We start from the raw sequence: 23,249 nt of genomic DNA, 5'->3' as shown, positions 1-23,249 counted from the left end.
GACGTGGGTGTCTCTGGATTGAAGGAAGCATCCTCAGGCGTTTCCAGTGTAACTAAGTTCATTGTTTGCGAGGTTACATAACCACACACATGTGACGAGACCAATTTTGCCTTTTAAAGTAACAGAGGTAAAGCTGCCAGACCAGAAAAGCAAACCCCAGGATGGGAAATACCAGCAAGGGCTCTCAGGCAGGCAGTTCCTTATCAGAAAACAGGCACTTGGCTCCAGTTCAGAAAGCAGGGAACTTTTCACTCCTGCCGCTTGTGCACCTTTGTACGGCACAGTGCATACGTGGACTCACATTCCCTCTCTCGTGCGCATGGCTTCATGTGCTCTGATGGCAAAGAAGGCAGGCCGGTAGCTCCGCCACCTCTTCCTGCATGATTGGCATAGTTTAAACTCGCAAAGACAGGATATTAGTTTCCTTCAGAGGTGACTCACCTGGGATAGGGAACAACCTGCATCTTCACATCCCAGCTCACAGTCATTCATGAAGGAGACTCTGATTTTTTGGGCTGTCTGTTCCCTCGTGGGTAAGTACCAGTTTTCACTTCCTTTCCATCAGGGGATTCACTACTGTCAGTCGTTTTATTGTGGCGGGGCGACTGTTACATGGCTGCCCTGAAATAAGACCTAGAGAATTAGCTTCTGCCTGGGTTTGTTTTTAAGCTCTCTGCCAGCTTTGCTCTAGTCTTAGTTATTTTTATAGCGCTGCTGGAGTGCATGGCGCTGTACAGACTAGTAAGGAAAGGACTAAGAGCTTGCCATAGGCCTGATCCAAAGCCTGTGGAAATCACTGAAAGGCTTGATTTGAATGGGCTTTGGATTGGGCCCTATCGGAATTAGCAGATCATGGGGATGGAGGAAGGATGCGGCAGACAACCAATAGGGGAAGTGAGGTGGCGGGATCATAGGGGTCGGATCATTGGCTGCCCCAGAGGCAGGACAGTTACCATCAGCAAATACACCAGGCAAAGAGCTGAGCTTAATGACAAAGGGCCCTGTCGCCCCTTGAGCAGTAGGACCCACAGAATGGGGACCAGAGTGCCAGGGCTGGAGGATGGGGGCAGCACTACGGGTCCTGAGATTGGTTAGAAATATGCCCCCGAATCCATAGCAGACGGAGCCATCCACATGTGGAAAGCTCCTTTCTCTGCCATGCTCTGTTTGGCCCCCTCCTGCCAGTGGCTGGGCCCCCCTGGGAACGCTAAGAAGCAGCCACAGAGGGGACACACAGGGAGCTCTGGCAGCTACCAGCTGGGTTAACTCGCACAGGTGTCTGTGTAGCGATCCAGCTGGCTCTCCGGCGCCACAGACCGTGGCCAGGCCCCTGCCCCCTCTCTCTCCTGCTTCCCCGAACCCTGCAGAGCCCCTTCCATGATGCACTTGAGCAAAGGGGCTCCTGTGGGGAGCAAGCGGGTTGGGGGGTAGGGAGGTAGCACGGAGACAGCATTCTCCCCCACTTCCACTTGGGCAGGGTAAGACCCAGCCATGCGCCGATCCCCAGGGAATGCTCTGAGACAGTGGGGCAAGAGAGAAAGGAAGCAGCGCTCATTTTATGTGAAGCAGCGCCAGGGGCAGCATCTTCCCAGGGTGGAAGAGTCGGTGGATGACTGGAGTCCTGTGCGAGCGCAGGGTGCAGGGTCAACCCCTAGGCCTGGTTCAGTGAGCCCATGGAGGGCCTTTCACCCTGGGGAATACCTAAGGCCCCATCCCACCCTCTTTTCCCCCCGACCTCCTGCCACACTGCACCCGCGTTACCATGGGTTTGCACTGCCCTCGTGACCATAGGGTACCAGTGCTGGGCCTTGCCCCGAACCACTCACATTCAGCCTGGGGCCGAATGGGGGCGTCAGTCAGGGCAGAATCTGGCTGGCCCATTTCCTTTTAGCATGGTGTCAACATGTGTCTGTGTTGCTTTGGTTGCACCTTGGAGAGGTTTGTCTTTACCTCCTCCCCCCCGCCCTGCCCCCCTCCCTGCCCCCTCCTCCCTCAGAGCCTTTGTTCCCAGAGGGACACTCCAGAGAGGCGCCCATCCCCAAATACCCTGGACGTTGGGATCCATCCCTTTGGCCCGGATTCTCCTCTCACACAAGCTGTGGGGCTTAGGCTGGCAGAACTCTACTGACTGCACCACCAGTGAGGCAGCTGGGAGCCAGGGAGTGCTGTGCTCTCATCCCAGCTCTGCCACAGACTCGCTGAGTGACCTTGAGCCAGCCACAGCCCTGCTCTGTGCTTCAGTTTCCCCATCTGTAAAATGGGGATAGTAATTGTCACCTCATAGACTATAAGGTCAGAAGGGACCATTATGATCATCTAGTCTGACCTCCTGCACAACGCAGGCCACAAAACCTCACCCACCCACTCCTGAAATAGACCCCTAGCCTAAGGCTGAGTTATTTTAGTCCTCAGATAATGATTTAAAGACTTCAAGGTACAGAGAATCCACCAGAACGTGACCCACGCCCCATGCTACAGAGGGTTTACTTCAGGCCCCAGTTTTCAAAAAGGCCTGCTGATTTTGGGATCCTGGTTTCAGACAGCTTAAAGGGACCTGATTTTCAGAGCTGCCAAGCAGCCGCCATCCAATGGAAGCCAGTGGAAGCTCCAAGTGCTCAGCTTCTCTGAATGCTCAGGCCAAGGCGTCCCCTGAACCACCGGCCATTTTTTAAAATCTTGGCCTTGTGGAACTGGGACTGGCTTTTAATTCTGACCTGAAAGGCCCTGAAATGCAGAAAGTGATTAGTCTGAGACGTGCTCTGGTTACCTTGTGTAGTGGGAAGGAGAGGGAAGGAAATGATACTGGGATGACAAATCTGGCTACTGTACATCTCAGGGGAACCTTTTCCTTCAGAACTGTTCCAATTCCGTTTAGAAGGTGCCTTTGGCAAATCTAACAGAGGAATGGGCTAAATTTTCAAAGCCGTCTAGTGATTTCTGTGAGCCCGGCTCAAGGTGCTTTAAAAGGCCTGACTTTCAGACAGTTCTGGGCCCCCACTCTCTGCAAGCTAGGCATCCTTAAGATTTTCAAGTGGGGCCTCCTGAAACACCAGTCACTTCTGAAAATGCAGGGCACTGGCTCTGGCAGCCTCTTTGAGGGTTATACACTAAACACAAGAAGAGCCTGTATCAGCTCCTAGGCTGCATTCCTGACCAGCAGGTAGTTTGAATAAGTACTGGGAAAACCTTGCCTTGTGTGTTTCAGAGAGTAACTGCTCTGAAGGGAGCCCTGTTCAGCGGCTCACATCAGTGTCCCCCTGCCCTGAATGCTGGGGCAGAGCCAGCTCTTTGGAGCACGGACATACAGATCAAGTGACTTTCCTGCTTCCCAAAGCCAGAGCTCCTGGGCTGAGCCTTGTGAAGCTGGTAGCTGGGGAGTTGTCTTCACCTTGACACTCCCAGGTCAGAGTCCACCTTTCAGAGATTCCTCTGAGTATCACTCTCTCTCTCTGTACAGTCATCCTGAATCCAACACAACTAGCCTGCTGACTCCTGTCATCAGGAGAGGTTCATTGCACTCACTGATATGGCTAGGTCAGCTGTGAGGTGACACCCTGAACGTTAGCACAACACTCCTTGCTGCTCAAGGAAGAGGCAAGGAGGCAAGCAAGAGGGACAGGAGGCGTGGATTGTTCCTGGCGAACTGCCTTTGCTGCCGTGCTTTGTAACCAAACAAAACACTGGAAACAAAACACTGGAAAGGACTCCTGAGTCCCATTCCAGGCGTGGGGACGCCAAGGCTTTCTGTAAGCTGTGCTGACCTATAGCGCAATGGATCAGTCCGGCTACCTGCCCAAGCCTGTGGTGGGAAGCTTGGAGTGAGCAGCTGTACATTGCCTTCCTGTGATCTGTGTCTGACTCACGTACACACTCAGAAATCCCATCTGCAACTGCCTTTGCCAGCTGTGATAATTGGGCCAGATCCTCTCGTACAGAGGAGCAACTTTGTGCCCTCGTGCCGGCAAGCAGCTGTCCCAAAGGCACATCAGTATTAGCCGTGCAGGATCCCCCCGAGCAGGGGAAGCCTGAGGTGGTGTTAACCCACTACAGTGGCACCTATTATTTTTATTGCAATAGCATCAAGGAGCTCCAACCAAGGCAATGCACAGACCTGTGGCAGAACAATGATCCTTGCCCCAAAAACTTAGTCTCCACCCACCCTCTCCGTGGCCAGTATGGGCATGGCACAGGGAAAGAGAGCATGGCCACCACTCCTTATATCGTGGTGATTCGGGGTTGCCCCTTGGAGCTGTTGATCGATGGTGTAAATTAGAGCAGCCTTTAGAGAACCAGCCAGAGGTGTGGACAGCTCGAGGATTGCGGGAATGGAGAGATGGCATGAAGGCACTATTGCCGCCCCCCCCCCCCGCCCACCACAAGCTGTGCTGAATGCTTGGTGGGTCCTGCTCAGGATCTGGCCCATCACATGTGGCTTGGTTGTGCTAACTATACTGCTGCAGAATTGGAGGCTGTCTACAGCAATACTGGCCTCAACCCCAGCCTAATCTTAGTCCTGATCCCAACACCAGGGCTGCAGCCCATCTCCAGGTGACTGTAATGGGCACACTCTGTAGTCTTGGATCACTACCATGGAGATAGGTATCACCCCCATAGCTGACTGAGCAGTGTGTCAAAGTGGGAAGCTCTGGCGCTCTGACTGGGAAGAAGATGCCTTTTTTATGCTAGCTCCCTTGTTCCTTTAGGTTGTTCGATCGCAGAGAGGTCGCCATTTCTGAAACATGCAGCATTTTCTTCTACAAACTTTGAGAACATCTTCAAGTGGGAAAGTGAAGCAGAGGCTCCCCAGGGCACGGTGTATGATGTCGAGTACAAACGGTATGCAGGCTTTGCTTTCTCCTGGGGGGCCTTGCTGGATTTGGTGTGTTGAGTCCATGGATTTCTGGGAGCAAAGGGCTGGGGCAGGCAAGCAGGTTTAGCAGCCACTGGCTGCTTGTTTGACTGCCATGGAAATGGCTCTGCTTGGAACTGAACGCAAGGGTCTCAGAGTTAATCTCAGCTAGAAAGTGATTGTTAGATAAGAAGGAATAAATGGAAACTGAAAGCTCTCCTGCTTTTGAGAGGAAGTGTGGCCCAGTAGAAAAAGGCCCTGGGCCTTATTGCCCAGTAGAATTTTCTTGCAATCCCACCACACTCTGGCCCAGCTGGAGGGCTTCCTACTCGAAGAGCTCATGGCTCTGCAACTCTCTATCTCTAGCCCTGCCGTCCCTGCCCAAGCCTTCAGAAGGTCAGCGACAGCGACCACACTGGATTAGCAGAGATAGCCAAGAGCCCCCAGAGAAAGTGCAGTCTAAACAAGGAGGCTCCTTTTTGGATCATTGGGTCCTACAGGCCATGAGGTGACAGGCTGCATCTGGGGCATCAGTTCCCAACCTGGTAGGCAGGACCCCTTTGGGGGACACTAAAGATTCCAGGCGGTCCATGAGTAATATTGAGGTCATTTAGCCCCCTGAGCGCTGCGCTCGGTGCAGCAGCCTCAAGCTCCGGCCCCCCCTCCCCAGCCCCGCACCGGTCAGGTGCCTGGCTGGAAAGGAGCATCCCTGTGCTGGTGGAGGCCTGGAGCAGCCCCAGCCAACCCGCCAGAGCCTGCCTCCATTATCCTCAGTCCATGAGGGACAGGAAGAGGTGAGGTCACGATCAATTGAACAAGTTTGCTGTAGGGTCCTGGTCACCCAGGGCTTGATCATTGAACTCATTGGAAGTCTTTCCAATGGCTTCATTGGCCTTTAGACGGGTTCTCAGCCGGCAAACTTATCAGCAGATTTACACATAATGGTTCACTGGCAGAGCTGGGGATGGAACCCAGGCATCCTGGCTCTTAGCCCACCTCCATCCCATGCTCTTTTTACCAGCATGCAACACTTTCTCCAAGCAAGACAGACAAATTCCATAATCCGGCAGGAGCCATGAGAAGCAGTTTAAAGGGCACTGCAGCCAGTTCATTAAGCTCCCAAACGTGTGTTAATTATAATAATTAATGAAAAAGCCATAAGGAGAGAGCACAGCTGCCTGCTTGTATCATGCTGGGGAGGGAATGTGAGACACGACCGCTTTCATTTTGAGGGCCCTGGGCAGCCTCCCTTGCTGGTGGGATAACCCTGCTTTGAGCAAATGAAAAGCTCAACATCCTTCCTGGTGGGTTGCTTGGGAGCCCTTGATACAGCTCCCTCCGCTTAGGCTGCTCCACAAACCATCTCCTGAGTGCCGCAGGGCTGGGCTGGGTTGGAACACCATGTTATGCTAGGTTCCTGTGACTGATGTTGCCACTCAGACGCAGAGAAACAAGTCCCCAGCTCAGAGCCCTGCAGCTGCCGTACGAGGTCTACAGTACACCCCGAGTCTGCCTGCCAAGACAGTGGCTGCAGGACAAGCTGGGAGGGGCCTTCAGCAAAGGCTGACCCTAGCCCCTGTGTTCTGTTGGGTAGCTGCTTAATTTGTTACAGGAAGTGTCTGGCAATGCTGAATTTGTGCAAGGGCTTGTCAGGGCTGAGCCCCAGCACCTCTAGGCTTGGCAGTTCATAGCCCAGCATCTCTGGGCTTGCCGTGTCAGTTATGAAAGTAAAAAAATGGCTTGAACTCCAGCATCTCTTTCATTACAAATGAAGCACTGGCATTTGGGCTCTGGAATCAGCTTCTCCTTATGGTTCCCCGGAAAAGAGGAGAAACCATCTATGCAAAGAGCCTCGTCCAACTGAGATAAGAACAGCCTATTCCCAGTACCTCACTCTGCTGCCTGGATTACCATCACCTGGTGCTGGCAGAGCTGCTTGCCATGAGGAACCCAGATTAGCTGGGGTCCTGGGCAGGCTACATACATAAGTAAGACTAGCTGCTGTATGGAAGGCTCCACTCATAAGGAAATTCTCCTCTAGGGTCTGGGGTTATCAGCTAGCAAACACAGCACTGCATTCTTGAACCCCTTCCAAAAAAGGCAGAGAGGGAGTGTGCACCTTACATGCTTGCCTTGTGAGCCACAGATCAGAGCAGAAGTGGAGTTTCCTTTAGCAGCCAAGGTCAAAAGTCAGGCACCTAAATCCTTATCTAGGAACCTAAATACAGTAAGTGGCCAGGTTCCCAGAGGTGCTGGGACTCCAGCTCTCATTGCCTGGTAGCTGGGTATGTGGGTGCTCACCCCTTCTTGAAATCAGGCTTCTTTAGGGGTCTAGATAAAGAATATAAGTATCCAACATTAGGCACCAGCTCTGCAAATGTTACCTTCAATCTGTTCACGTCTTTGCCAGCTACAGTGAATATGAGCTGTGTGTACATCCTGTCCCCTTTGTGACGCTGATTCTTTTGTTCATGTAAACAAACCCCCTTTTCATAAAGGGCTAGGAAAACAGGTTACCCACTCTCTGAAGAAATTCTCATCATTGTCTGAAAGAAAGGAAACTTTAAACAACTCAGTAGTTCTATGTCCCAAATCTGTATATTGAGTCATTCATAGCGCATTAGAAACCACTTTGGGTCTGGGAGTTGTGAGACCTGGGTTCTGTTCCAGGATAGGCTGCAGATGTTGGGTAAGTCATTTCCCTTCTCTGTGCCTCAATTTCTTCATCTGTAAAATGGGTGTGTGTATGAAATGACACTTCACAAGAGCATTATGAGGCTTAATTCATTCATATTTGTAAAATGCTCTGAGATCATGCTCTGAAAAGCATGTGAGAAGCAGAAAATAGGTGCACTGGCATTATTCATTACTGTGATACTGCAGATCTCAAATATTTAGGGTGTGTGTGTGTGTGTGTGTGTGTGTGTAAAATATATTGTAGCAATTCTATAGGGCCGATTGAGAGCAGTCACTTTGTCTCCTCTTAGGTACGGGGAAAAAGACTGGCATACGAAAAGTGAGTGCCAGAACATCACACAACCCTTCTGTAATCTCACGCACGAGACACAGAACTTCAAAGAGCGCTACTATGCCAGAGTGATGGCTGTAGTCCCCAACTGCTGTTCCTACGACTGGGTCCGCTCAGAGAGATTCTGCCCCAGAGAAGACAGTAAGAGACACTGCTGGAGTCTGTTAACACCATACCTGATTACTGTAGGCTCAGGCCTGTTTACATTGATGTCCACTGGAACATGTCCATTGGTTTCAGTGTTGCAGGACAAAGCCATTCTGGGAAGGGTTGTGGGCTTTCCACCCCTAAAAGAGACTGATGCCAGGCAGGAAGGGGTTGAATAAAGGGCTTTGGGCCTCTGCTGACGTTTGTGTCCACAGAGGAGAGCTCCTGACCTTCCTTGGAAAGCCAGACACCTCTAGAGGAGCAACTGCCCAGCTTAGGGCACTTGTGTCCTGTATTAAGGGATAGTGAGAACCAGCAGGACACTAAGAGGGGCATGATGGGAGTCTGTGAGCAGCCAGAAATGTAGTCATGGAAGTGGTGAGATATGGAGCTATAGAAGGTTAGGATAAGTAGACAGCCTTATGGATACTTAACATAACAAAATCTCCAAACCAGCTCTGCCATTGATTGACAGTGTTGCCTTGGACAAGTCCCTTAATCTTTCTCTGCTTCAATTTTTTAATATTTACTGTGTCTATTTCACAGGGGCTTTGTGAGACTGAGGGTATATCTACACTTCAAATTCTACAGTGGTGCTTCCATTAACCTATACCAGGGCTTAAGTCGGCATAATGACATCTCTCAGGGGTGTGAATTTTTCACATCCCTAAGTGACATAGCTAGGTCGACCTAGGTTTTAGGTCTAGAATAGGCCTCAATGTTTCCAAAACACTTTGAGATCCTTGCATGAAGCATGCTATAAAAGTGTCATGTAGCATCCATAACTATTAGAAATTCACCTTTTTAGAAGGTGCATATCCCTACAGCACTTCAAGATGGCTTTACATTGTACCCCACCGCCAATCTCTACAGTTTGATTTTTAACGCTATGTGACTCTGAAGAGCGACAGGTGGTTGCTTTCAATTAAAATCTGATCAAACCCTTTGCCCCCGCCTGTAATCTTGTTTGATTTCTTTTGACCCTTGCCCTTCAGTTCATTTTAGAATTCACCCTTCATTGTGACTCTTTCACATCATGCAATAAGCAATGATTGATGCCACCTTTTTTATACAGCTCCATAAAAGTTTAATGACTCTGATCTGTCTGATCGGGCTGAAGGGCACTGTACAATGTTCTCAGCAATAATTATACTTGCTCTAGTAATATATGATCTTTCACCTAGTTAAATGACATTGCCCACTCTACATCTTCTAGCTACTATTGGGGCGCCGGAGGTGAAGTATGTTCCTAGCGTTAGATCCATCAAGTTTCTCATCCAACCCCCTTACACTCCTTTGAGAGATGAGGATGGCTACCAACTAACTGTCGAGGACATCTACAGCAAATTTGGTACCATCGATTACCACGTGACGCTATTCAGCCATAGGACACGCCAGGAGGTAACACACCTCAACAGACCCGCTAACGGTTCACTTTAATAAAACCCAGCCTTGTTGCCTGAATAAACTGAGGGGTGGGGCACGCATAAAAGTTAATTCATGCTAAATGGGATTTCTGAAGAACAAGGGAATTTTCAATACCTTTGATATTCAGCAGAGGATAAAACCGTTAGGAACCCCAATCTCACAACTGACCAGACTCAAGCAGGAACATGACCTATCTGGAAGGGCTGGCTGAAAAATGGATTTTCTGTCCCATGAAAAATTTCAAGATTTTGAAACGATTTTTCATTCCGAATAGGGACAAAATGCCACAATTTCACAATTTTTCATGCCATTTTTAGTTTTGTTTAAATTTTAGCTCTCTTTTTATACATAAGTTTCAAAATGAGGTGTTTCAAAATTAAAAATCAAAACTTTTTGTTCCAAAAAATGTCAAAACAGGCCATTTTGACACTTTTGAAAGTTTTTCCTCAATTTTTTCCCTAAATAAAATCTCATAAAAAATTGATGTGATTTTGTGGAAAATTTCAGTTTTGTCAATATAGCATTTTGCTATGGAAATCTGTTGCAGTGAAAATTATCCAACCAACTCTACTATCTTCATTGTCCCAGGGAAGTGAAATACAAAGAGCAAATAACCCACCAAATGGTGGAAAACAAATCAGATCTTTTGCTAAGCTTGGGGGTTATTAGTCAGAGTCAGGTGGGGATTTTATTTGTAAATACAAGTTTTATATTGAGTTTTTTCAGTTGGAGTTGAAGTAATTAAATCATTTAATCTCTTTAAAATACAAATCTCTGCTTTTGGGGGTTTTTTTGCTTTAACAGTGGGGAAGAAATGAGAACAAAAAAGAATTTGATGTTCCCGACTTGAACCCAGACACTGAATATAACGCCACAATATATCTCAAGCATTTTGAAAAAAGAAGCAAGCCTCAAGTGCTTTGGGTTAGAACGTTACCAGGTGAGACTGCTAAATGTGCACATCTAAACTAGAGGCCCATGTAGTTGGAAATGGGAGGGGAAGTGTCCATGTGACATTCTGTTTAGAGGTGGATCCATTCTGTGAAAAGGTTTGAGGACCACTACATCAGGAAGTGCAGTCCTCTACTTGCCACTACCCCAAAGCCTTGGTGCGATTAGACACAGCTAACCATGAAGCACGGGCATGTTCTGTCTAGGAGAGACAGTTTACAACTACAGTCAAGAGTTATAAAAAGTAGTGGGATCAATTTATTTCCACTAGTCTGTTAGGAATGAACAATAAGTGATGGTCTCAAGCAGCAGTAGGGAACATGGTAGAGAACAGCTGTTCGGCTTAATGGCACCATTAAGCCCTAAGAACTTTATGGTGCAGGATGGATTAGAAGATCCAATAAATTATTTCCCACCCTCCTCTGTGAGGCTAAATTGCATGTTTTTCCCCCACTGAACAGACAACACCTGGCGCCTATATTTTGTTGGGGGAATTACATTTGCTACAGGATCGTTGTTTGCTGTGATATGTTATGTGATCTATAAATACATCAAGCAACACACTGCACGGCCAAAGTCTTTGGTAAGTGTCCTTAAGGAAATATCTAATATGCATGGGAGAATGTGCATCCATCTGAATAGGATCATAGAATCATAGAAATGTAGGGCTGGAAGCAACCTCGAGAAGTCATCGAGTCCAACCCCCAACACTTGAGGCAGAACCAAGTAAATCTAGATCATCCTTCACAGGTGTTTGTCTAACCTGTTCTTAAAAATCTCCAATGATGGGGATTCCACAAACTCTCTTGAAAGTCTATTCCAGAGCTTAACTACTCTTATCGTCAGAAAGTTTTTCCTAATATCTAACATAAATCTCCTCTGCTGCAGATTTAAGACCACTACTTCTTGTCCTGCCTTCAGAGAACACGGATAACAGTTGATCACTGTGTTCTTTATAATAGCCCTTAAAGTATTTGAAGGCTGTTATTAGGTTCTCCACTCTTGTCTTTTTTTCTCAAGACTGAACACGCCCAGGGTTATTTTTACCATTCCTCTTAGGTCAGGTTTTCTAAACCTTTTAACATTTTTGTTGCTTTCCTCTGAACACTCAACACACAATTTGTCCACGTTTCCTAAAGTGTGGTGCCCAAAATTAGACACAATAGTCCAGCTGAGGCCTGACCACTGCCAAGCAGAATGGGGCAATTACCTTCAGTGTCTTACATACAACACTCCTGTTAATACACCCCAGAATATTCATCCTTTTTGCAACTGCATCACATGGTTCTGATTGTTGAGTCACATTGAATTTGTGATCCACTATAACCCCAGATCCTTTTCAGCAGTACCACTACCTACCCAGTTCTTTCCCATTTTGTAATTGTGCATTTATTTGATATTTTCTTCCTAAATGTGGTACTTTGCACTTTGCAAGTTATTAATGAAAATATTGAACAGTACTGGACCCAGAATTGACCTCTGCAGGACCCCACTATTTACGCTGTCCCAGTTTGATCGCAAACCATTGATAACTACTTTGAGTACCGTCTTCCAACTACTTGTGCACTACTTTATAATAATTTAATCTAGACTGCATTTCCCTAGTTTGCTTATAACACTGTAGTGTGGGATTAAAATCAAGATATATCATGTTTTGCCCCATTCGCTAGACCAGTAACCCCCTCAAAGAAGGAAATTAGATTGGTTTGGCATGATTTGTTCTTAACAAATCCATACTGGCTATTCCTTATAATGCTATCATCCTCTAGGTGATTACAAATTGATTGTTTAATAATTTATTCCAGTATCTTTCCAGGTATTGAAGTTAGGCTGACTGATCTATAATTCCTCTGATCCTCTTTGTTCCCCTTTTTAAAGATAGGTACTGTGTTTGAGCTTCTCCATTCCTCTGGGACTTCACCTGTCCTCCAGGAGTTCTCAAAGATAATTGCTAGCAGTTCTAAGATTGCTTCAACTTGTTCCTTAAGTACCTGAGGAGGAATTTCTTCAGATTCTGTTGACTTGAATACATCTAACTTATCTAAATATTCTTTATCCTGTTCTTTACCTATTTTGGCTTGTGTATCTTCTTCCTTGTTAATATTAATTGTGTTGAGCATCTGGGCACCATTAACTTTTTTAGTAAAGCATGAAGCAAAATAGGCAGTAAACACCTCAGCCTTCTTGATGTCATCAGTTATTAACTCTCCTTCCCTGCTAAGTAGAGGACCTGTACTTTCCTTCGTCTTTTTCTTGTGCCTAATATATTTAAAGAACCTCTTCTTATTGCTTTTATGTCCCTTGCGAGGTGTAACTCATTTTGTGCCTTAGCCTTTCTGATTTTGTCTCTACATGCTTGTGCTATTCTTTTGTAACTCCTCCTTAGCTATTTATCCACGTTTCCACTTTTTGTAGGATTCCTTTTTGATTTTCAGGTGATTAAAGAGCTCCTGATGGAGCCATATTGGCCTCTTACTATTCTTCTTCTCTTTCCTTCTCATCAGGATAGCTTGTAGTTGTGACTTTAATATTTTCTCCTTAAGAAACCACCAGATCTACAGAACTTCTTTTCCCCTTAGATATTGTTTAAATTTTGCTTTGAAGTCCATTGTCCTTGTTCTGCTGCTCTCACTCTTTCCTTTCTTTAGAGTAATGAAATCTAACATTTCATGATCGCTTTCACCCACATTGTCTTCCACCTTCAGATTTGCTATCAATTCCTCTCTCTTGGTCAGACTCAGGTCTAAAATGGCTGTATCCCTGGTTATTCCCTCCGCTTTCTGAAACAAAAAGTTGACCCCAAGACATTCCAAGAATTTTCTGGAAATTTTGTGTTTTGCCATATTATTTTTCCAATAGATGTCTGGGTAGTTAAAGTCCCCTGTTACCACCAGGTCTAATTTTTGGATATTTTTGTTATTTGTCCACCTCCTCTTCCTGATTTGGCGGTCTAGAGTAGATCCCTACCAAGACATCACCCCTATTATTTTACCCCTTTTGTCTTTACCCAGAGAGACTTTCAACTGGTCTGCCTCTCACCTCCTTCTGGACCTCAGAATGAATGCATATAATTCTTGATGTACAATGGTACATCTCCTCCCTTTTTATCCTGCCTCCCCTTCCTAAACAACATACACACCTCTGTACCACTATTCCAGTCATGAGACTTATCCCAGCAAAAGTAGAGTACTAGAATGACTAGATAACTGTACAGAGGAGACAATTGTATAAGATGTGTATCACGTTCCTTTGGCAATGCAGCCTGGTCACTCTAGCTCAGGAAAGATTGTTATGGAGAGTTTCAGAGTAGGGCAACACAGGTGATGGCAGGTCTGAAGACTCTTTGTTATGAAGGGTTAAGAAAGCTGGGTTTATTCTCCTTGGACAAGGGATGACTTTGAGGGGATCTGCTGGAAGGGTTCAAAGCTGTGGATCCCAAAAGCAGTATTTTTATTTTTATTTACATCCTACATTTTCAAAAGTGACCAGTGAGGTTGGGTGCCTGCATTTTTGGGTGCCTAACAGGCAAAAACTTCGAGGGACTTGATTTTTAGAAGATGGACGCTCCACACTTTCTGAAAACCAGACCTCATTAAGGCGTGTCAAGTCAGGCACCCAAAAATAGAGGCATCCAAAGTTGCTAGTCACTTCTTTAGCCTACGTGTCTATCCCTCTGCTTGAATGGCCATTAACAATATTGCAGGCTAAGCTAAGGGTAATCCAATTCCATGCAGCAGGGTGTGAGCGAAATACAGCAAAGAGCAAGAAGCAATTTGATTCCTGAGACACAGGATTGCACAATTGCTCTGGTGCATGATGAGGGGTGTTTGCCTTCCTCTGAAGGAACACTAGAAGACACAGGATCCAAATTGGCTGGGTCAGAGAATCAGATCCAGTATGGCAGATTGCAAGCTCCTATGAATATTTTTCCAAAGCGATTTTGCAACAATATAAAACAAATCTTGAAAATTCACAGATTCATTATTGCCGACTAACATTTGTCTTTCTACCACGACAGGACTTCAGAGGGATTTCAGCCTTCCAGCCCCTCATGCTAACAGTTGAGAATATTTTAAGCCCAATTACTAATTTATCCATCCCAGATGGGCAGATTAACCTGCTGAAACAGCCGCATTTATTCACTTTGCCAGAACCTGCCTATCGACAACAGGCCAAATTATTGGAGTTTCAGCCCATCATTCAGCCAGCTAGCCAAGCAGAGGGTTTTCCTTCAGTGTACACTTCTCAAATAGCTCAGGAAAATCTACCATGCACACTGAACAACAAACCTCTGGCCTCGACATATGGAGTGTGCCTCGAAAGCACAAGATGCATCAACAGGATGAATGCTCAGCCAGACCAGATGCTGCAGGATGTTTCTCCTGAAAGGTTTGCCAGTGGCAAACTTAAAATCAAGACTCCGGGTGAAAGGTACTGTGATGAGAATTACAAGGAGCAGAGGCCGAAGCTGGTAGATAGAGTATTATGGGAAAACTGTGACACTGACACAAGAGGAGTGGTGTTCTCCCTGGGGTACACGGGGCAAACGCAGCAGCTGATGCTCCAAACAGATTGCGAGGAAGCTAAGCTGCACATGACCCAGCAGTCACTGTCTCTGCTGGAGGAAGGAGGAAACTACAGACAGCAGATGGCAGGGTTGTTGCCATTGCTATCCTCAGTGACAGTTGACACAAACTCTGTCTTAGAAGGCAGGCCTCCATCCTCCTCCTCCTCACCCTTACTGAAGTCAGTGTGTACGTGTGATGACCTCCCCGGGGAATGCAGCACAAGCCAGTGGATGCTATTAAACTCATTGTCACACCCTGAAAACAAACAGCAGCCTCCGGACTTTCAAACGTCAGATGTGCTACCAGCAGAAAGGGAGCTGGGCTGCCTAGAACTAAACACCTTTGCACCCCATGCCTCTGGCTCCGTCCAGGACACTAACATGCCTTTGACTATGTTGTTCAGAGACTTGGATTTAAAGCTACAGTGGGAGCATGGACTGGATGAAAACACCCTGATGTGTTAGCACAGCACTGTATGACATCTATGGGCCAGATGTTGCCAACTTTTATTCACATTAATTTAGTGCCCTACTGGCCAAGCATCCTCACTGAAATAAACATGACTAATTGCTGAGTAAGGTACTAATCAACATGTATAAGAGTGTTCAGAATCTGGCCCTACGTTTTCATGGGCATGGGTGCCTTTATAACTTTATTGCTTCCAGGAAAGCTATATTCTATTATCTTTGAATTTTAATTATTTATACCTAGCTCTTCATTTCCTGGACATTGTCCAATTGATTACACCTAAATATTGGCCTATTTTAAAACTAGAGAGGAGCCCAAGCTCAGTTCCCAGATTCAGCTCTCATAAAATCTGGGGAAGTTCGAAGTGGGACCCAGATTTCACAGATGACACCATTCTTTGCACCAAAATCTCAGACCTAAACTTTGGGGAAGTTCGGATCAGGATGAAGTCACAGTTAGAAACCAATCTCGTCCGGAAAGGATCTCATGAATGGTCATTTCCCAGTCACTAAAAGCATTTTTAAGTTGAGTGGCAGATTTTGTTTAGAGCATGGAAATGGCATCTATCAAAGGGTTTGAATCAAAGCTGATTGACCGGGGAGTCCATTTGCAGTGTCACAAAAAAACATGGGTTTATTTCAGTTACATTCTTCCTTTGACTTTTGGCTAAGATCAACTGTAATAGCCATTGAATACCTGACATATCATCCTCTTCCCTGTGGTTATAGGAGGAATGACAATTATCTGGTGTGTCTTTTTCAAGTTTATTTTCTCTGTCTTAAATGAGGAATGAATAAGAAAGACTAAATAAAGAGATGAAGAGTCATAATGAAGGCAATAGCCACCATTTCAGTGGCTTGTTGTAAGTGTTTCTATTGATGCTTTTAGGTAAATATTTATTTGAAAAAAGCTAATTGGATTTGTTCACGTACAGTCCAACCCAAGTTATTTATCACAGATGGCATTGTTTCATCATTCAGTGGCTTCTTCCTATTGTTGTTTCCTTCCACTTCTCACATGTGTGGGGCAATGGAGCCAGGGAACCAGTTAATAATTTTAAGAACCAGAGCTGGTTACAGTAATATGCTACACTTATATTTCTCCTGTACATTGCAGATATTTGTCACGTGAGTTCATGTTTCATCCCTCATTTTCTGTAGCAAATGAATGATGACCAGTCATTTTTATAGCAAGCCAAGGCCTTCCTTTCTCCATTTCATTTGCTAGCTGCTTATCTTCTACACCCAATAGTTACAGCTCTCAACTGTTAAGGAGGCAAGCTTAGTGCTCTAAGCCTCATTTGGAAACTTTGCAACCCACAGGTTCAAATCATGGCCGAGTTAACTCAACCCTGTGTGCACTGTGGGTAACTAAATTAAGTTCTGGGCATATCTTTAGCTTGAGCCATGGTTCTGCCTGCTTCAAGTGGAGGCTAAAAGGCACTTGGCACATTTTGTGAGAGTCATTAGGGATTTGCCCTAGTTTTCATAACTAAAAGGTCCTCTCTCCTCACGGATGTGCAGTATGCCCTTGTCTGGCTGCTTCCCTGCACTCCAGAGGCAGTTGGACCATATGTTTTATGGCCAGGTCCTGATGACCCTACTCAGTTTTTACACATTCCTTGTTCACTCTAACCTCACATTAGAGTCAATAAGAGTTTGGCCTGAGATAAGGTATGAGTTAAGTCTTCAGACTCTGGCCCATTGTTTATACAGTAAGTCGGGATCTTCTGATCTAGAAGGTACCTACATATAAGGTTATTGGTTTAAATTGATAACTTAGGGCTATGGTACTTTACTCTGTCCTAACCCAGTTTCACATAAGATGTTACATTCACTTCCTGAGGCAGCTCACGGTAAAATTCTCCAAGTGCGACAACACGTCCTCAAAATGTATAACCATTCTTGTTCCCGAGACCTATAAGGAAGGCTCTGGAATGGGGTTCAGGAGTGATGGAACAAGAAACATACAAGTAATCTAAAGCTTTTAAGGCAAGGTGGGGCAAGAGAGACACACCCATGCGACCATGGTGCGGGAGGGTGAGCTGAAAATCTTTCATTTAAAATGTTTGGTGTCATCCAACGCCCTGTGAATATTCAAGTCGACATCCCAGTCTCTGGGTGGCAGATTTTTCTTCCAGCCCACGTGGTAGGAAATGATTTGTACTGACTGCATACCCCATTAGCAGCAAGGGGGGAAGAGGGTGAAAATCCAGAAAGCCATTCAGCTATGACCCTTGCCCTGCAGTGACTCTGATTTGCTGGTGGTTCGAGATGAACAAATGTCAGGCAGTTGTGTCATAGTTGTCAGGATCCAGCTTCACAGGGGCCTTTCAATACACCTGTAGGTAATGCTGGGAGGAGAGGGCCACAGCTGACCTGCTCACACAGAGGCTGCTTCTCAGATCTTCCATGACAGGAGCCAATGGGGGTGGGGAGAGGTGGTATTCAGGGGGTGTGGTCCACACATTCTGACCCAGCCACAGTCTCTATGTGCAGCCATCTGTGCAAATTAACCCTGTTTTTAGTAGTAACAGGGAGCACAAAGCTGCTCCAGGAAGAATACAGGCACCTAATGTGGGTATGCCCACTCAGAGCTCCATTATGCCTGCTGCCAGGCTACTCTTCAAAATTTGGCCCTTTCTGTGGACCCTGCTACTGTAGCCAGACTCCTCTTTCTTACAGTTCTGGTACTGGTCAGTTTTCTGACTGTATGGTCTAGACAGAGCCATTTCTCAAGAGCAAGGGGAGTGGAAGCCTCATCATTTGAAACAGGAATGGATGGAGCCCTAGGATATATGTTTCGAGGATCAATAACCTGCAGGAGAAGCTTCATTTGGCTAGTATTTTCCATACAAAGCACATTTCCCAAAGCTTTACATAACAGTAAAGGGAAAAAGGATTTCAAGGCAAGGGAGAAAAGGGATGTTTTCAGACCGGCTGAGCAAGGAAGCTGATGAGGCAGCGAGAACCCTGCATTGGCTGGATGAGGGGAGACTTTGTCTATATTTCCTAGAATAGAAGTTTCTGATCTCTGATTACTCTGACTCTATCTTGAGTTGCCCTGAGCCATGCACGTGATGGCATGTGACTATTGTATGCCGATTTTTAGTTGCTTGACCATAGCTACTCCAATTTAGCTAGCTTCTTTGTTCATAGAGGCAAGGCCGTTCCACTCTGTGTAAGAATCATGGAAAGTTTTAGCTGGAAAGCAAAAGGAGATAAGCCTCGGCCGAATTAAGCAAGTTGTGCAACCTTAATAAATAAGCTGTAGCTAGTTGCAAAATATCTGCAAAAACATCTTATAAATATGCATACCTTTGTAAGTAAAAATAAAAATAATATAGGCCAATAGTTATAAAGAAAATAGGTTTGTGCCCTTGTAAGGGAAATACGTATGCTTTTGTCATTTGTATTCAAATAGTAATAAGGTATACAACTGTCTGTAACTCTAAATTCGGGGTCTTTTTCCACTGTCCACTTGTGGGCTTGAGGATTAACCTTCTGCAAAATAAACTCTTTTGAAGACTGTCCAGCCTGAAATCCTGTGTGGGTCTCTTATCGGTACAGGGTAACAAACCACACTTAAAATCTTTTTCCAACAATTTGGCGACTACGAAGGGACACCTTGCATGCCAACCCCGAGTTCCTGCGCCAGCCAACGCCTCAGCCAGCACTGGGTGACGTCACCCTAAAGGGTTTTAAACGGAAAATAAAACTCAGTGAAAGGCTGTAAAGCATCGAAACCCTTTGTGTCTCACAGTCTCCAGGGATTTCAGGTACCGTATGTTATGTGTATGTTGTCTGTTTTTTATGTCTAAAAGGCTGTTCTCTAAGGAGATTCCAAAACGGGCACCCTAGCACTGTCTCTGACGGTGGCCATGCGTTGAGCCTAAGGGCTCATTTACGCAAAAGTCCTGGGTGGCACAAGGTTATTTCGTGCACGGAATCTCCTTACCCTTTTCTATCTTATTTGTTATTAAAATATGCATATGTCCCCCATTGTTCTGTGCACAGGTTGTCCACAGGGTGTAATTAAAAAAAAGTCTGCTAGTTTTAAGTAACTAGGGCAGGGCTCGGATCAAATTTTCTGACCTGTCTTAAAGGGACGAAGCCGAGGCTGTGTTAACACAGGGTGCGCTTGGTGTGTGGGTGTGTGTGTCAGTGGTATTGTAAACAAAAAATATGGGGACTGAAGGAAGTAAACCCTCCAGAGATAGTCCCTTAGGGACGGTGTTAGCAGCATGGTCTGCAAAAAAGTTACCAATACAAAAAAAAATAAAAAAAGCTCAAGCTAAAAAACTCAAGCGCAAAATAATAAAAATATTATAGCAACAGTACCCAAATTTGGCCATCACAGGATACCTTTAATTAATCTTTTTCCAACACTAAGAGCCACGTCTGTCAAAGAATCAGCCAGCTATTCATTCTGCCTTTGGGTGCACCAGCGCTACAATTTAAGAGGCTGCTCCCCAGGATGGAATGTTTGCTTTGCTTTGCAGCTGTGATTCCTTACAGCAGCAATTGAATTTATGGTCATAAGCTTCAGACATGGGCAATAAAGTGAAATCCAATTCCCGTTGGCCCACTCTGTCTTCAGTGCCTGCAGGGCAATGAAACCTTCCTCCTTTGTCTTCTTTAATAGTTCAGCACACTCCAAAATGTGAGCACTTGCTTAGTTTCCATTCGGTTCTTGTTTTCGCTGGAGCCAACAGATTTTCGCCTAAGCAAGGTTAGAGTGCCAGTGGAGTCCCCACACTACTCTCCGATTCTCTGAGTGGGGATAAGGAAGCTCAGCAGAGCCCAGATGCAGGATGGAGAAGAGGGGCTGGGAGGTGTGGTGTACATCCCTTGTCTTCAACGCCATGGGACGCCATAGGGAGGAGCCGCTCTTGGTCGAGTGTAAGGAACAGTAGCATGGCAGTGAAGGGGAAGCTTATACTGTTGTACCACTTCTGTTGTTGAACAATATCAACCTCCAGGGACTTCTCTTCAGCATCTTTTCTCCAGCACTTAATTAACTCAAAAGAACCTAGACTGAGGGGAGATGCCCTGGGTCAGCTCCTTTTCCAGCAGCAAACTGAGCAATTAATAACACATGCATTGTAGGACACAGATGGGCTTTATTTTCCAAAGCACCAACCAAGTGGGTAATTCTTTTTGAACGGGGAGAAGAGCAAACTCAGCCTGTGATTTGTGCCAGGTTTGGAGGGAAAGTAATTTAAGTACATGATGCTGTCAGTTTTAAGGGGGGAAATTACCATTTCTTTAGGAATAAGCAAAGCCCTTCTCTGGGTGGTATGGGGAGAGCTCAGTTTATGAGCATTGTGGGGAGATGAACTATTCAAGACACAGGGACAGTTCTATGTGTTTTCTCAGCCAGAAGAGAGCTGAGGTCAAATTCCATTTGCCTTAGTGTGATTTTGCAATTAGATTCTAGCCTGAGGGATTAGCAGTGGTTATGATGACAACAAGGGAATTTGGGAAAGGGAAGGATCCTGCCTAGCATGAGCTCAAACGCAGTGAAATTCACATTTAGAGTGCAAGCCTCATGTTGGTACAAAGCATTGCAATAGGCAAATGGCAGTTCTGGTTGTGGTGATGCTTTTCTTATAGGGACAGATCCTACAATCCTGACTCGGGTACCATGCAGAGGTCTGTACTTATTCTCACTCTGGCTCACATCTTGCTGAATTCAAGGGCAGTTTTGGCTGAGTAAAGGCTGTAGGATTTTCCCCAGAGCAAAGTTGTTTTCTGGGAAAAATATGACGTCCCCATCAGCAGCTCACACTACACAATCCATAGTGCATGTGAATAATTCAAATGAGAAAAGCCAAGAATTGCCCAACTGGCTTGTGCTGCATCTCTCATCTCACTGAAATATTGTTTCAATGTTGTCTTCCAGTGGGAGGACGGGGAGATTGGAGAGATTCGATAGTGGTGATTAAATGCAAAGGGGAGCAGAGAGATAAACAAGAGATGAGTTGAGTATTTCTTTTACTGGTCGCACCAGCAAAGATTCTCCCCACCCCAGCCTGCACCCCAAAAAGTTCCATTTGAATGGGAAGAAAGCCACAGCCCAGGGAGTTGGGGGCAGATGCAATAGCAGACGCAACAGTGTCACGGTAACTGATCGGTCAAGCTATCATTAAGGCCAATATTTTTTAAGAGTTTCTTACTAGAGGTGGGCCGGAACCAGATTTTCTATTTAACAGGAAATTCTGCAAGTTCAAAATTCTTTTATTGTTCAAAAACAAAAACAAAACATCAAAATTTTCCATCAAATGAGATTTTAAAGAAAATAATCTTAATTTCAGGTCAATTGAAACATTTCATTTTGGTAAAAATCTAAATACTTCATTCCGATTTTCCTTTTTAATTATTTTTAATGTTATGCAGAAAACAATGAATTCCATTTGAAGAAATCTTTTTGAAGTGACAAATTCCATAGATGTTGAAATGGAACTTCTGACATTATTGAAATGCCTCATTTTTTGGGCAGGAGGGGTGATTCAAAATAAAATTTCATCAAAATAAATGCAGTGTGGGGGGGGGTTGGTTTGGAAACATTTGGATGCAAATGGCATTTTTGCTGAAAAATTTCTGCCCTCTCTACTACTCGCTTGAGAGGCACATTACCCACCATGGGTCAGCCCCCGGGTTACCTGGCTCTAGAACTATTCATGGACTATGTGCTGTGGTCATGAGCTTGTCTAGCAGTGCAGCAAAAGTGCAAACGCCGGCTATCAGCCTGCAGAAGACATTTCTGTTGTGCTGTCATTGCTGATGCCATTTGGTACCATTGAGTTGATCTGGACTGTTGTTTCCATAATGATACTATCTGAGCTGGTTCATGCATCCTGTGCCTCTGTGACACCAGCAGAGCATGGCCACTGAGAAATTACAGCTGTTGATGTTGCAACAGCCCAGCTGCATGTTAACATGTTGTTTCCATGGAAAAGCTGAGACTGAAGCAGTAACATTCTGCCCAGCCAACTCCCCGCTAGCAAAGGCTACATCTCAATCCACTGAGGTGGGCTTCTTTTTTCAGTGTCGCCTGCAGGCTGGGTATCTGATGTCAGCAGCATTCCGGGTGATGCTACTCTGGGAATAATTAAATGCCACTGCGTCGTCATGCTGGCTGGTGTTGTGAAACAAAACCCAAGGCACTGGATCAGCAGGGACAACACAATGCAGGAGGGCAGGGCATCTCGGTGAGAGCTTTTAAAAGATGCCGTTGACAAATACAGCCTGCATGCTTTATTTAACAGCCTTTTCAAGTCCCTCTGCTATGGGTCCCCAATATTTGTCCTCGCCAAACCCTCTGAGGCAAGGCTGTGCTTTTATCCCTATTGGACTGAGGGTGAACTGAGGCACAGAGAGACTTAGGACCAGATTTTTAAAGCTAGTTATGTGCCTAAAGAGTCAGACGGGTGCCTCATGGGATATCACTCTCTGAAGACTCCCACTGACTTTGGATCAGTCCCTAAGTAACTTACCCAGGGTTACGCAGGAAGCTGGTAGCAGACCAGGGCAAGGACCCCCCCATCAGGTCTCCTATGTCCCAGGCTTGTGCCCTGACCAATCTCGTCCTTTTTTCCCTGTTGTATCCCTCATGGCCGGGAAGAGACAGGGCTGAATTGTAATGCCCATAGGCCTGATCCGAAGCCCATTGAGGTCAATGGAAAGACTTTCTGGATCTGGCCCTATAAAGGGGATTCTTTATAGAGATATTCCTAGTCCCCTGCTCTGATCACAGCTTGCCCAGTACATGATGACCATGTATGTCCTTTAGGCCCTGACATACGAAA

General features: G+C 45.7%; 1 protein-coding gene across 1 annotated transcript; it reads left to right on the top strand.

The window, feature by feature from the left end:
* Positions 1-200: 200 nt before the first annotated feature.
* IL22RA1 (interleukin 22 receptor subunit alpha 1) lies at positions 201-17,459 on the top strand. Its single transcript, XM_067533709.1, has 7 exons — positions 201-533; positions 4,704-4,836; positions 7,837-8,018; positions 9,241-9,425; positions 10,257-10,392; positions 10,865-10,986; positions 14,422-17,459. Exons 1-7 carry the CDS (start codon positions 491-493, stop codon positions 15,433-15,435), a joined length of 1,815 nt encoding a protein of 604 aa, XP_067389810.1. The 5' UTR covers positions 201-490; the 3' UTR covers positions 15,436-17,459.
* The last annotated feature ends 5,790 nt before the right edge of the window (positions 17,460-23,249 follow it).

The sequence above is a fragment of the Emydura macquarii genome, unplaced genomic scaffold, assembly GCF_026122565.2.
Source record: "Emydura macquarii macquarii isolate MOO-44397 ecotype Brisbane River unplaced genomic scaffold, CSIRO-AGI_Emac_v2 contig_3348, whole genome shotgun sequence".
NCBI classification, from domain to species: domain Eukaryota; kingdom Metazoa; phylum Chordata; order Testudines; family Chelidae; genus Emydura; species Emydura macquarii.
Note: the sequence above shows the minus strand (reverse complement) of the source record. Positions and strands in the feature narration are given on the sequence as shown.

Excerpts from the sequence above, each read along its gene's own strand:
- IL22RA1 (XM_067533709.1), top strand. The coding sequence starts at position 491 with ATGAAGGAGACTCTGATTTTTTGGGCTGTCTGTTCCCTCGTGG. Across the intron at positions 4,837-7,836 it reads TATGATGTCGAGTACAAACG|GTACGGGGAAAAAGACTGGC; the intron begins GTATGCAGGCTT and ends GTCTCCTCTTAG. Across the intron at positions 9,426-10,256 it reads GCCATAGGACACGCCAGGAG|TGGGGAAGAAATGAGAACAA; the intron begins GTAACACACCTC and ends TTGCTTTAACAG.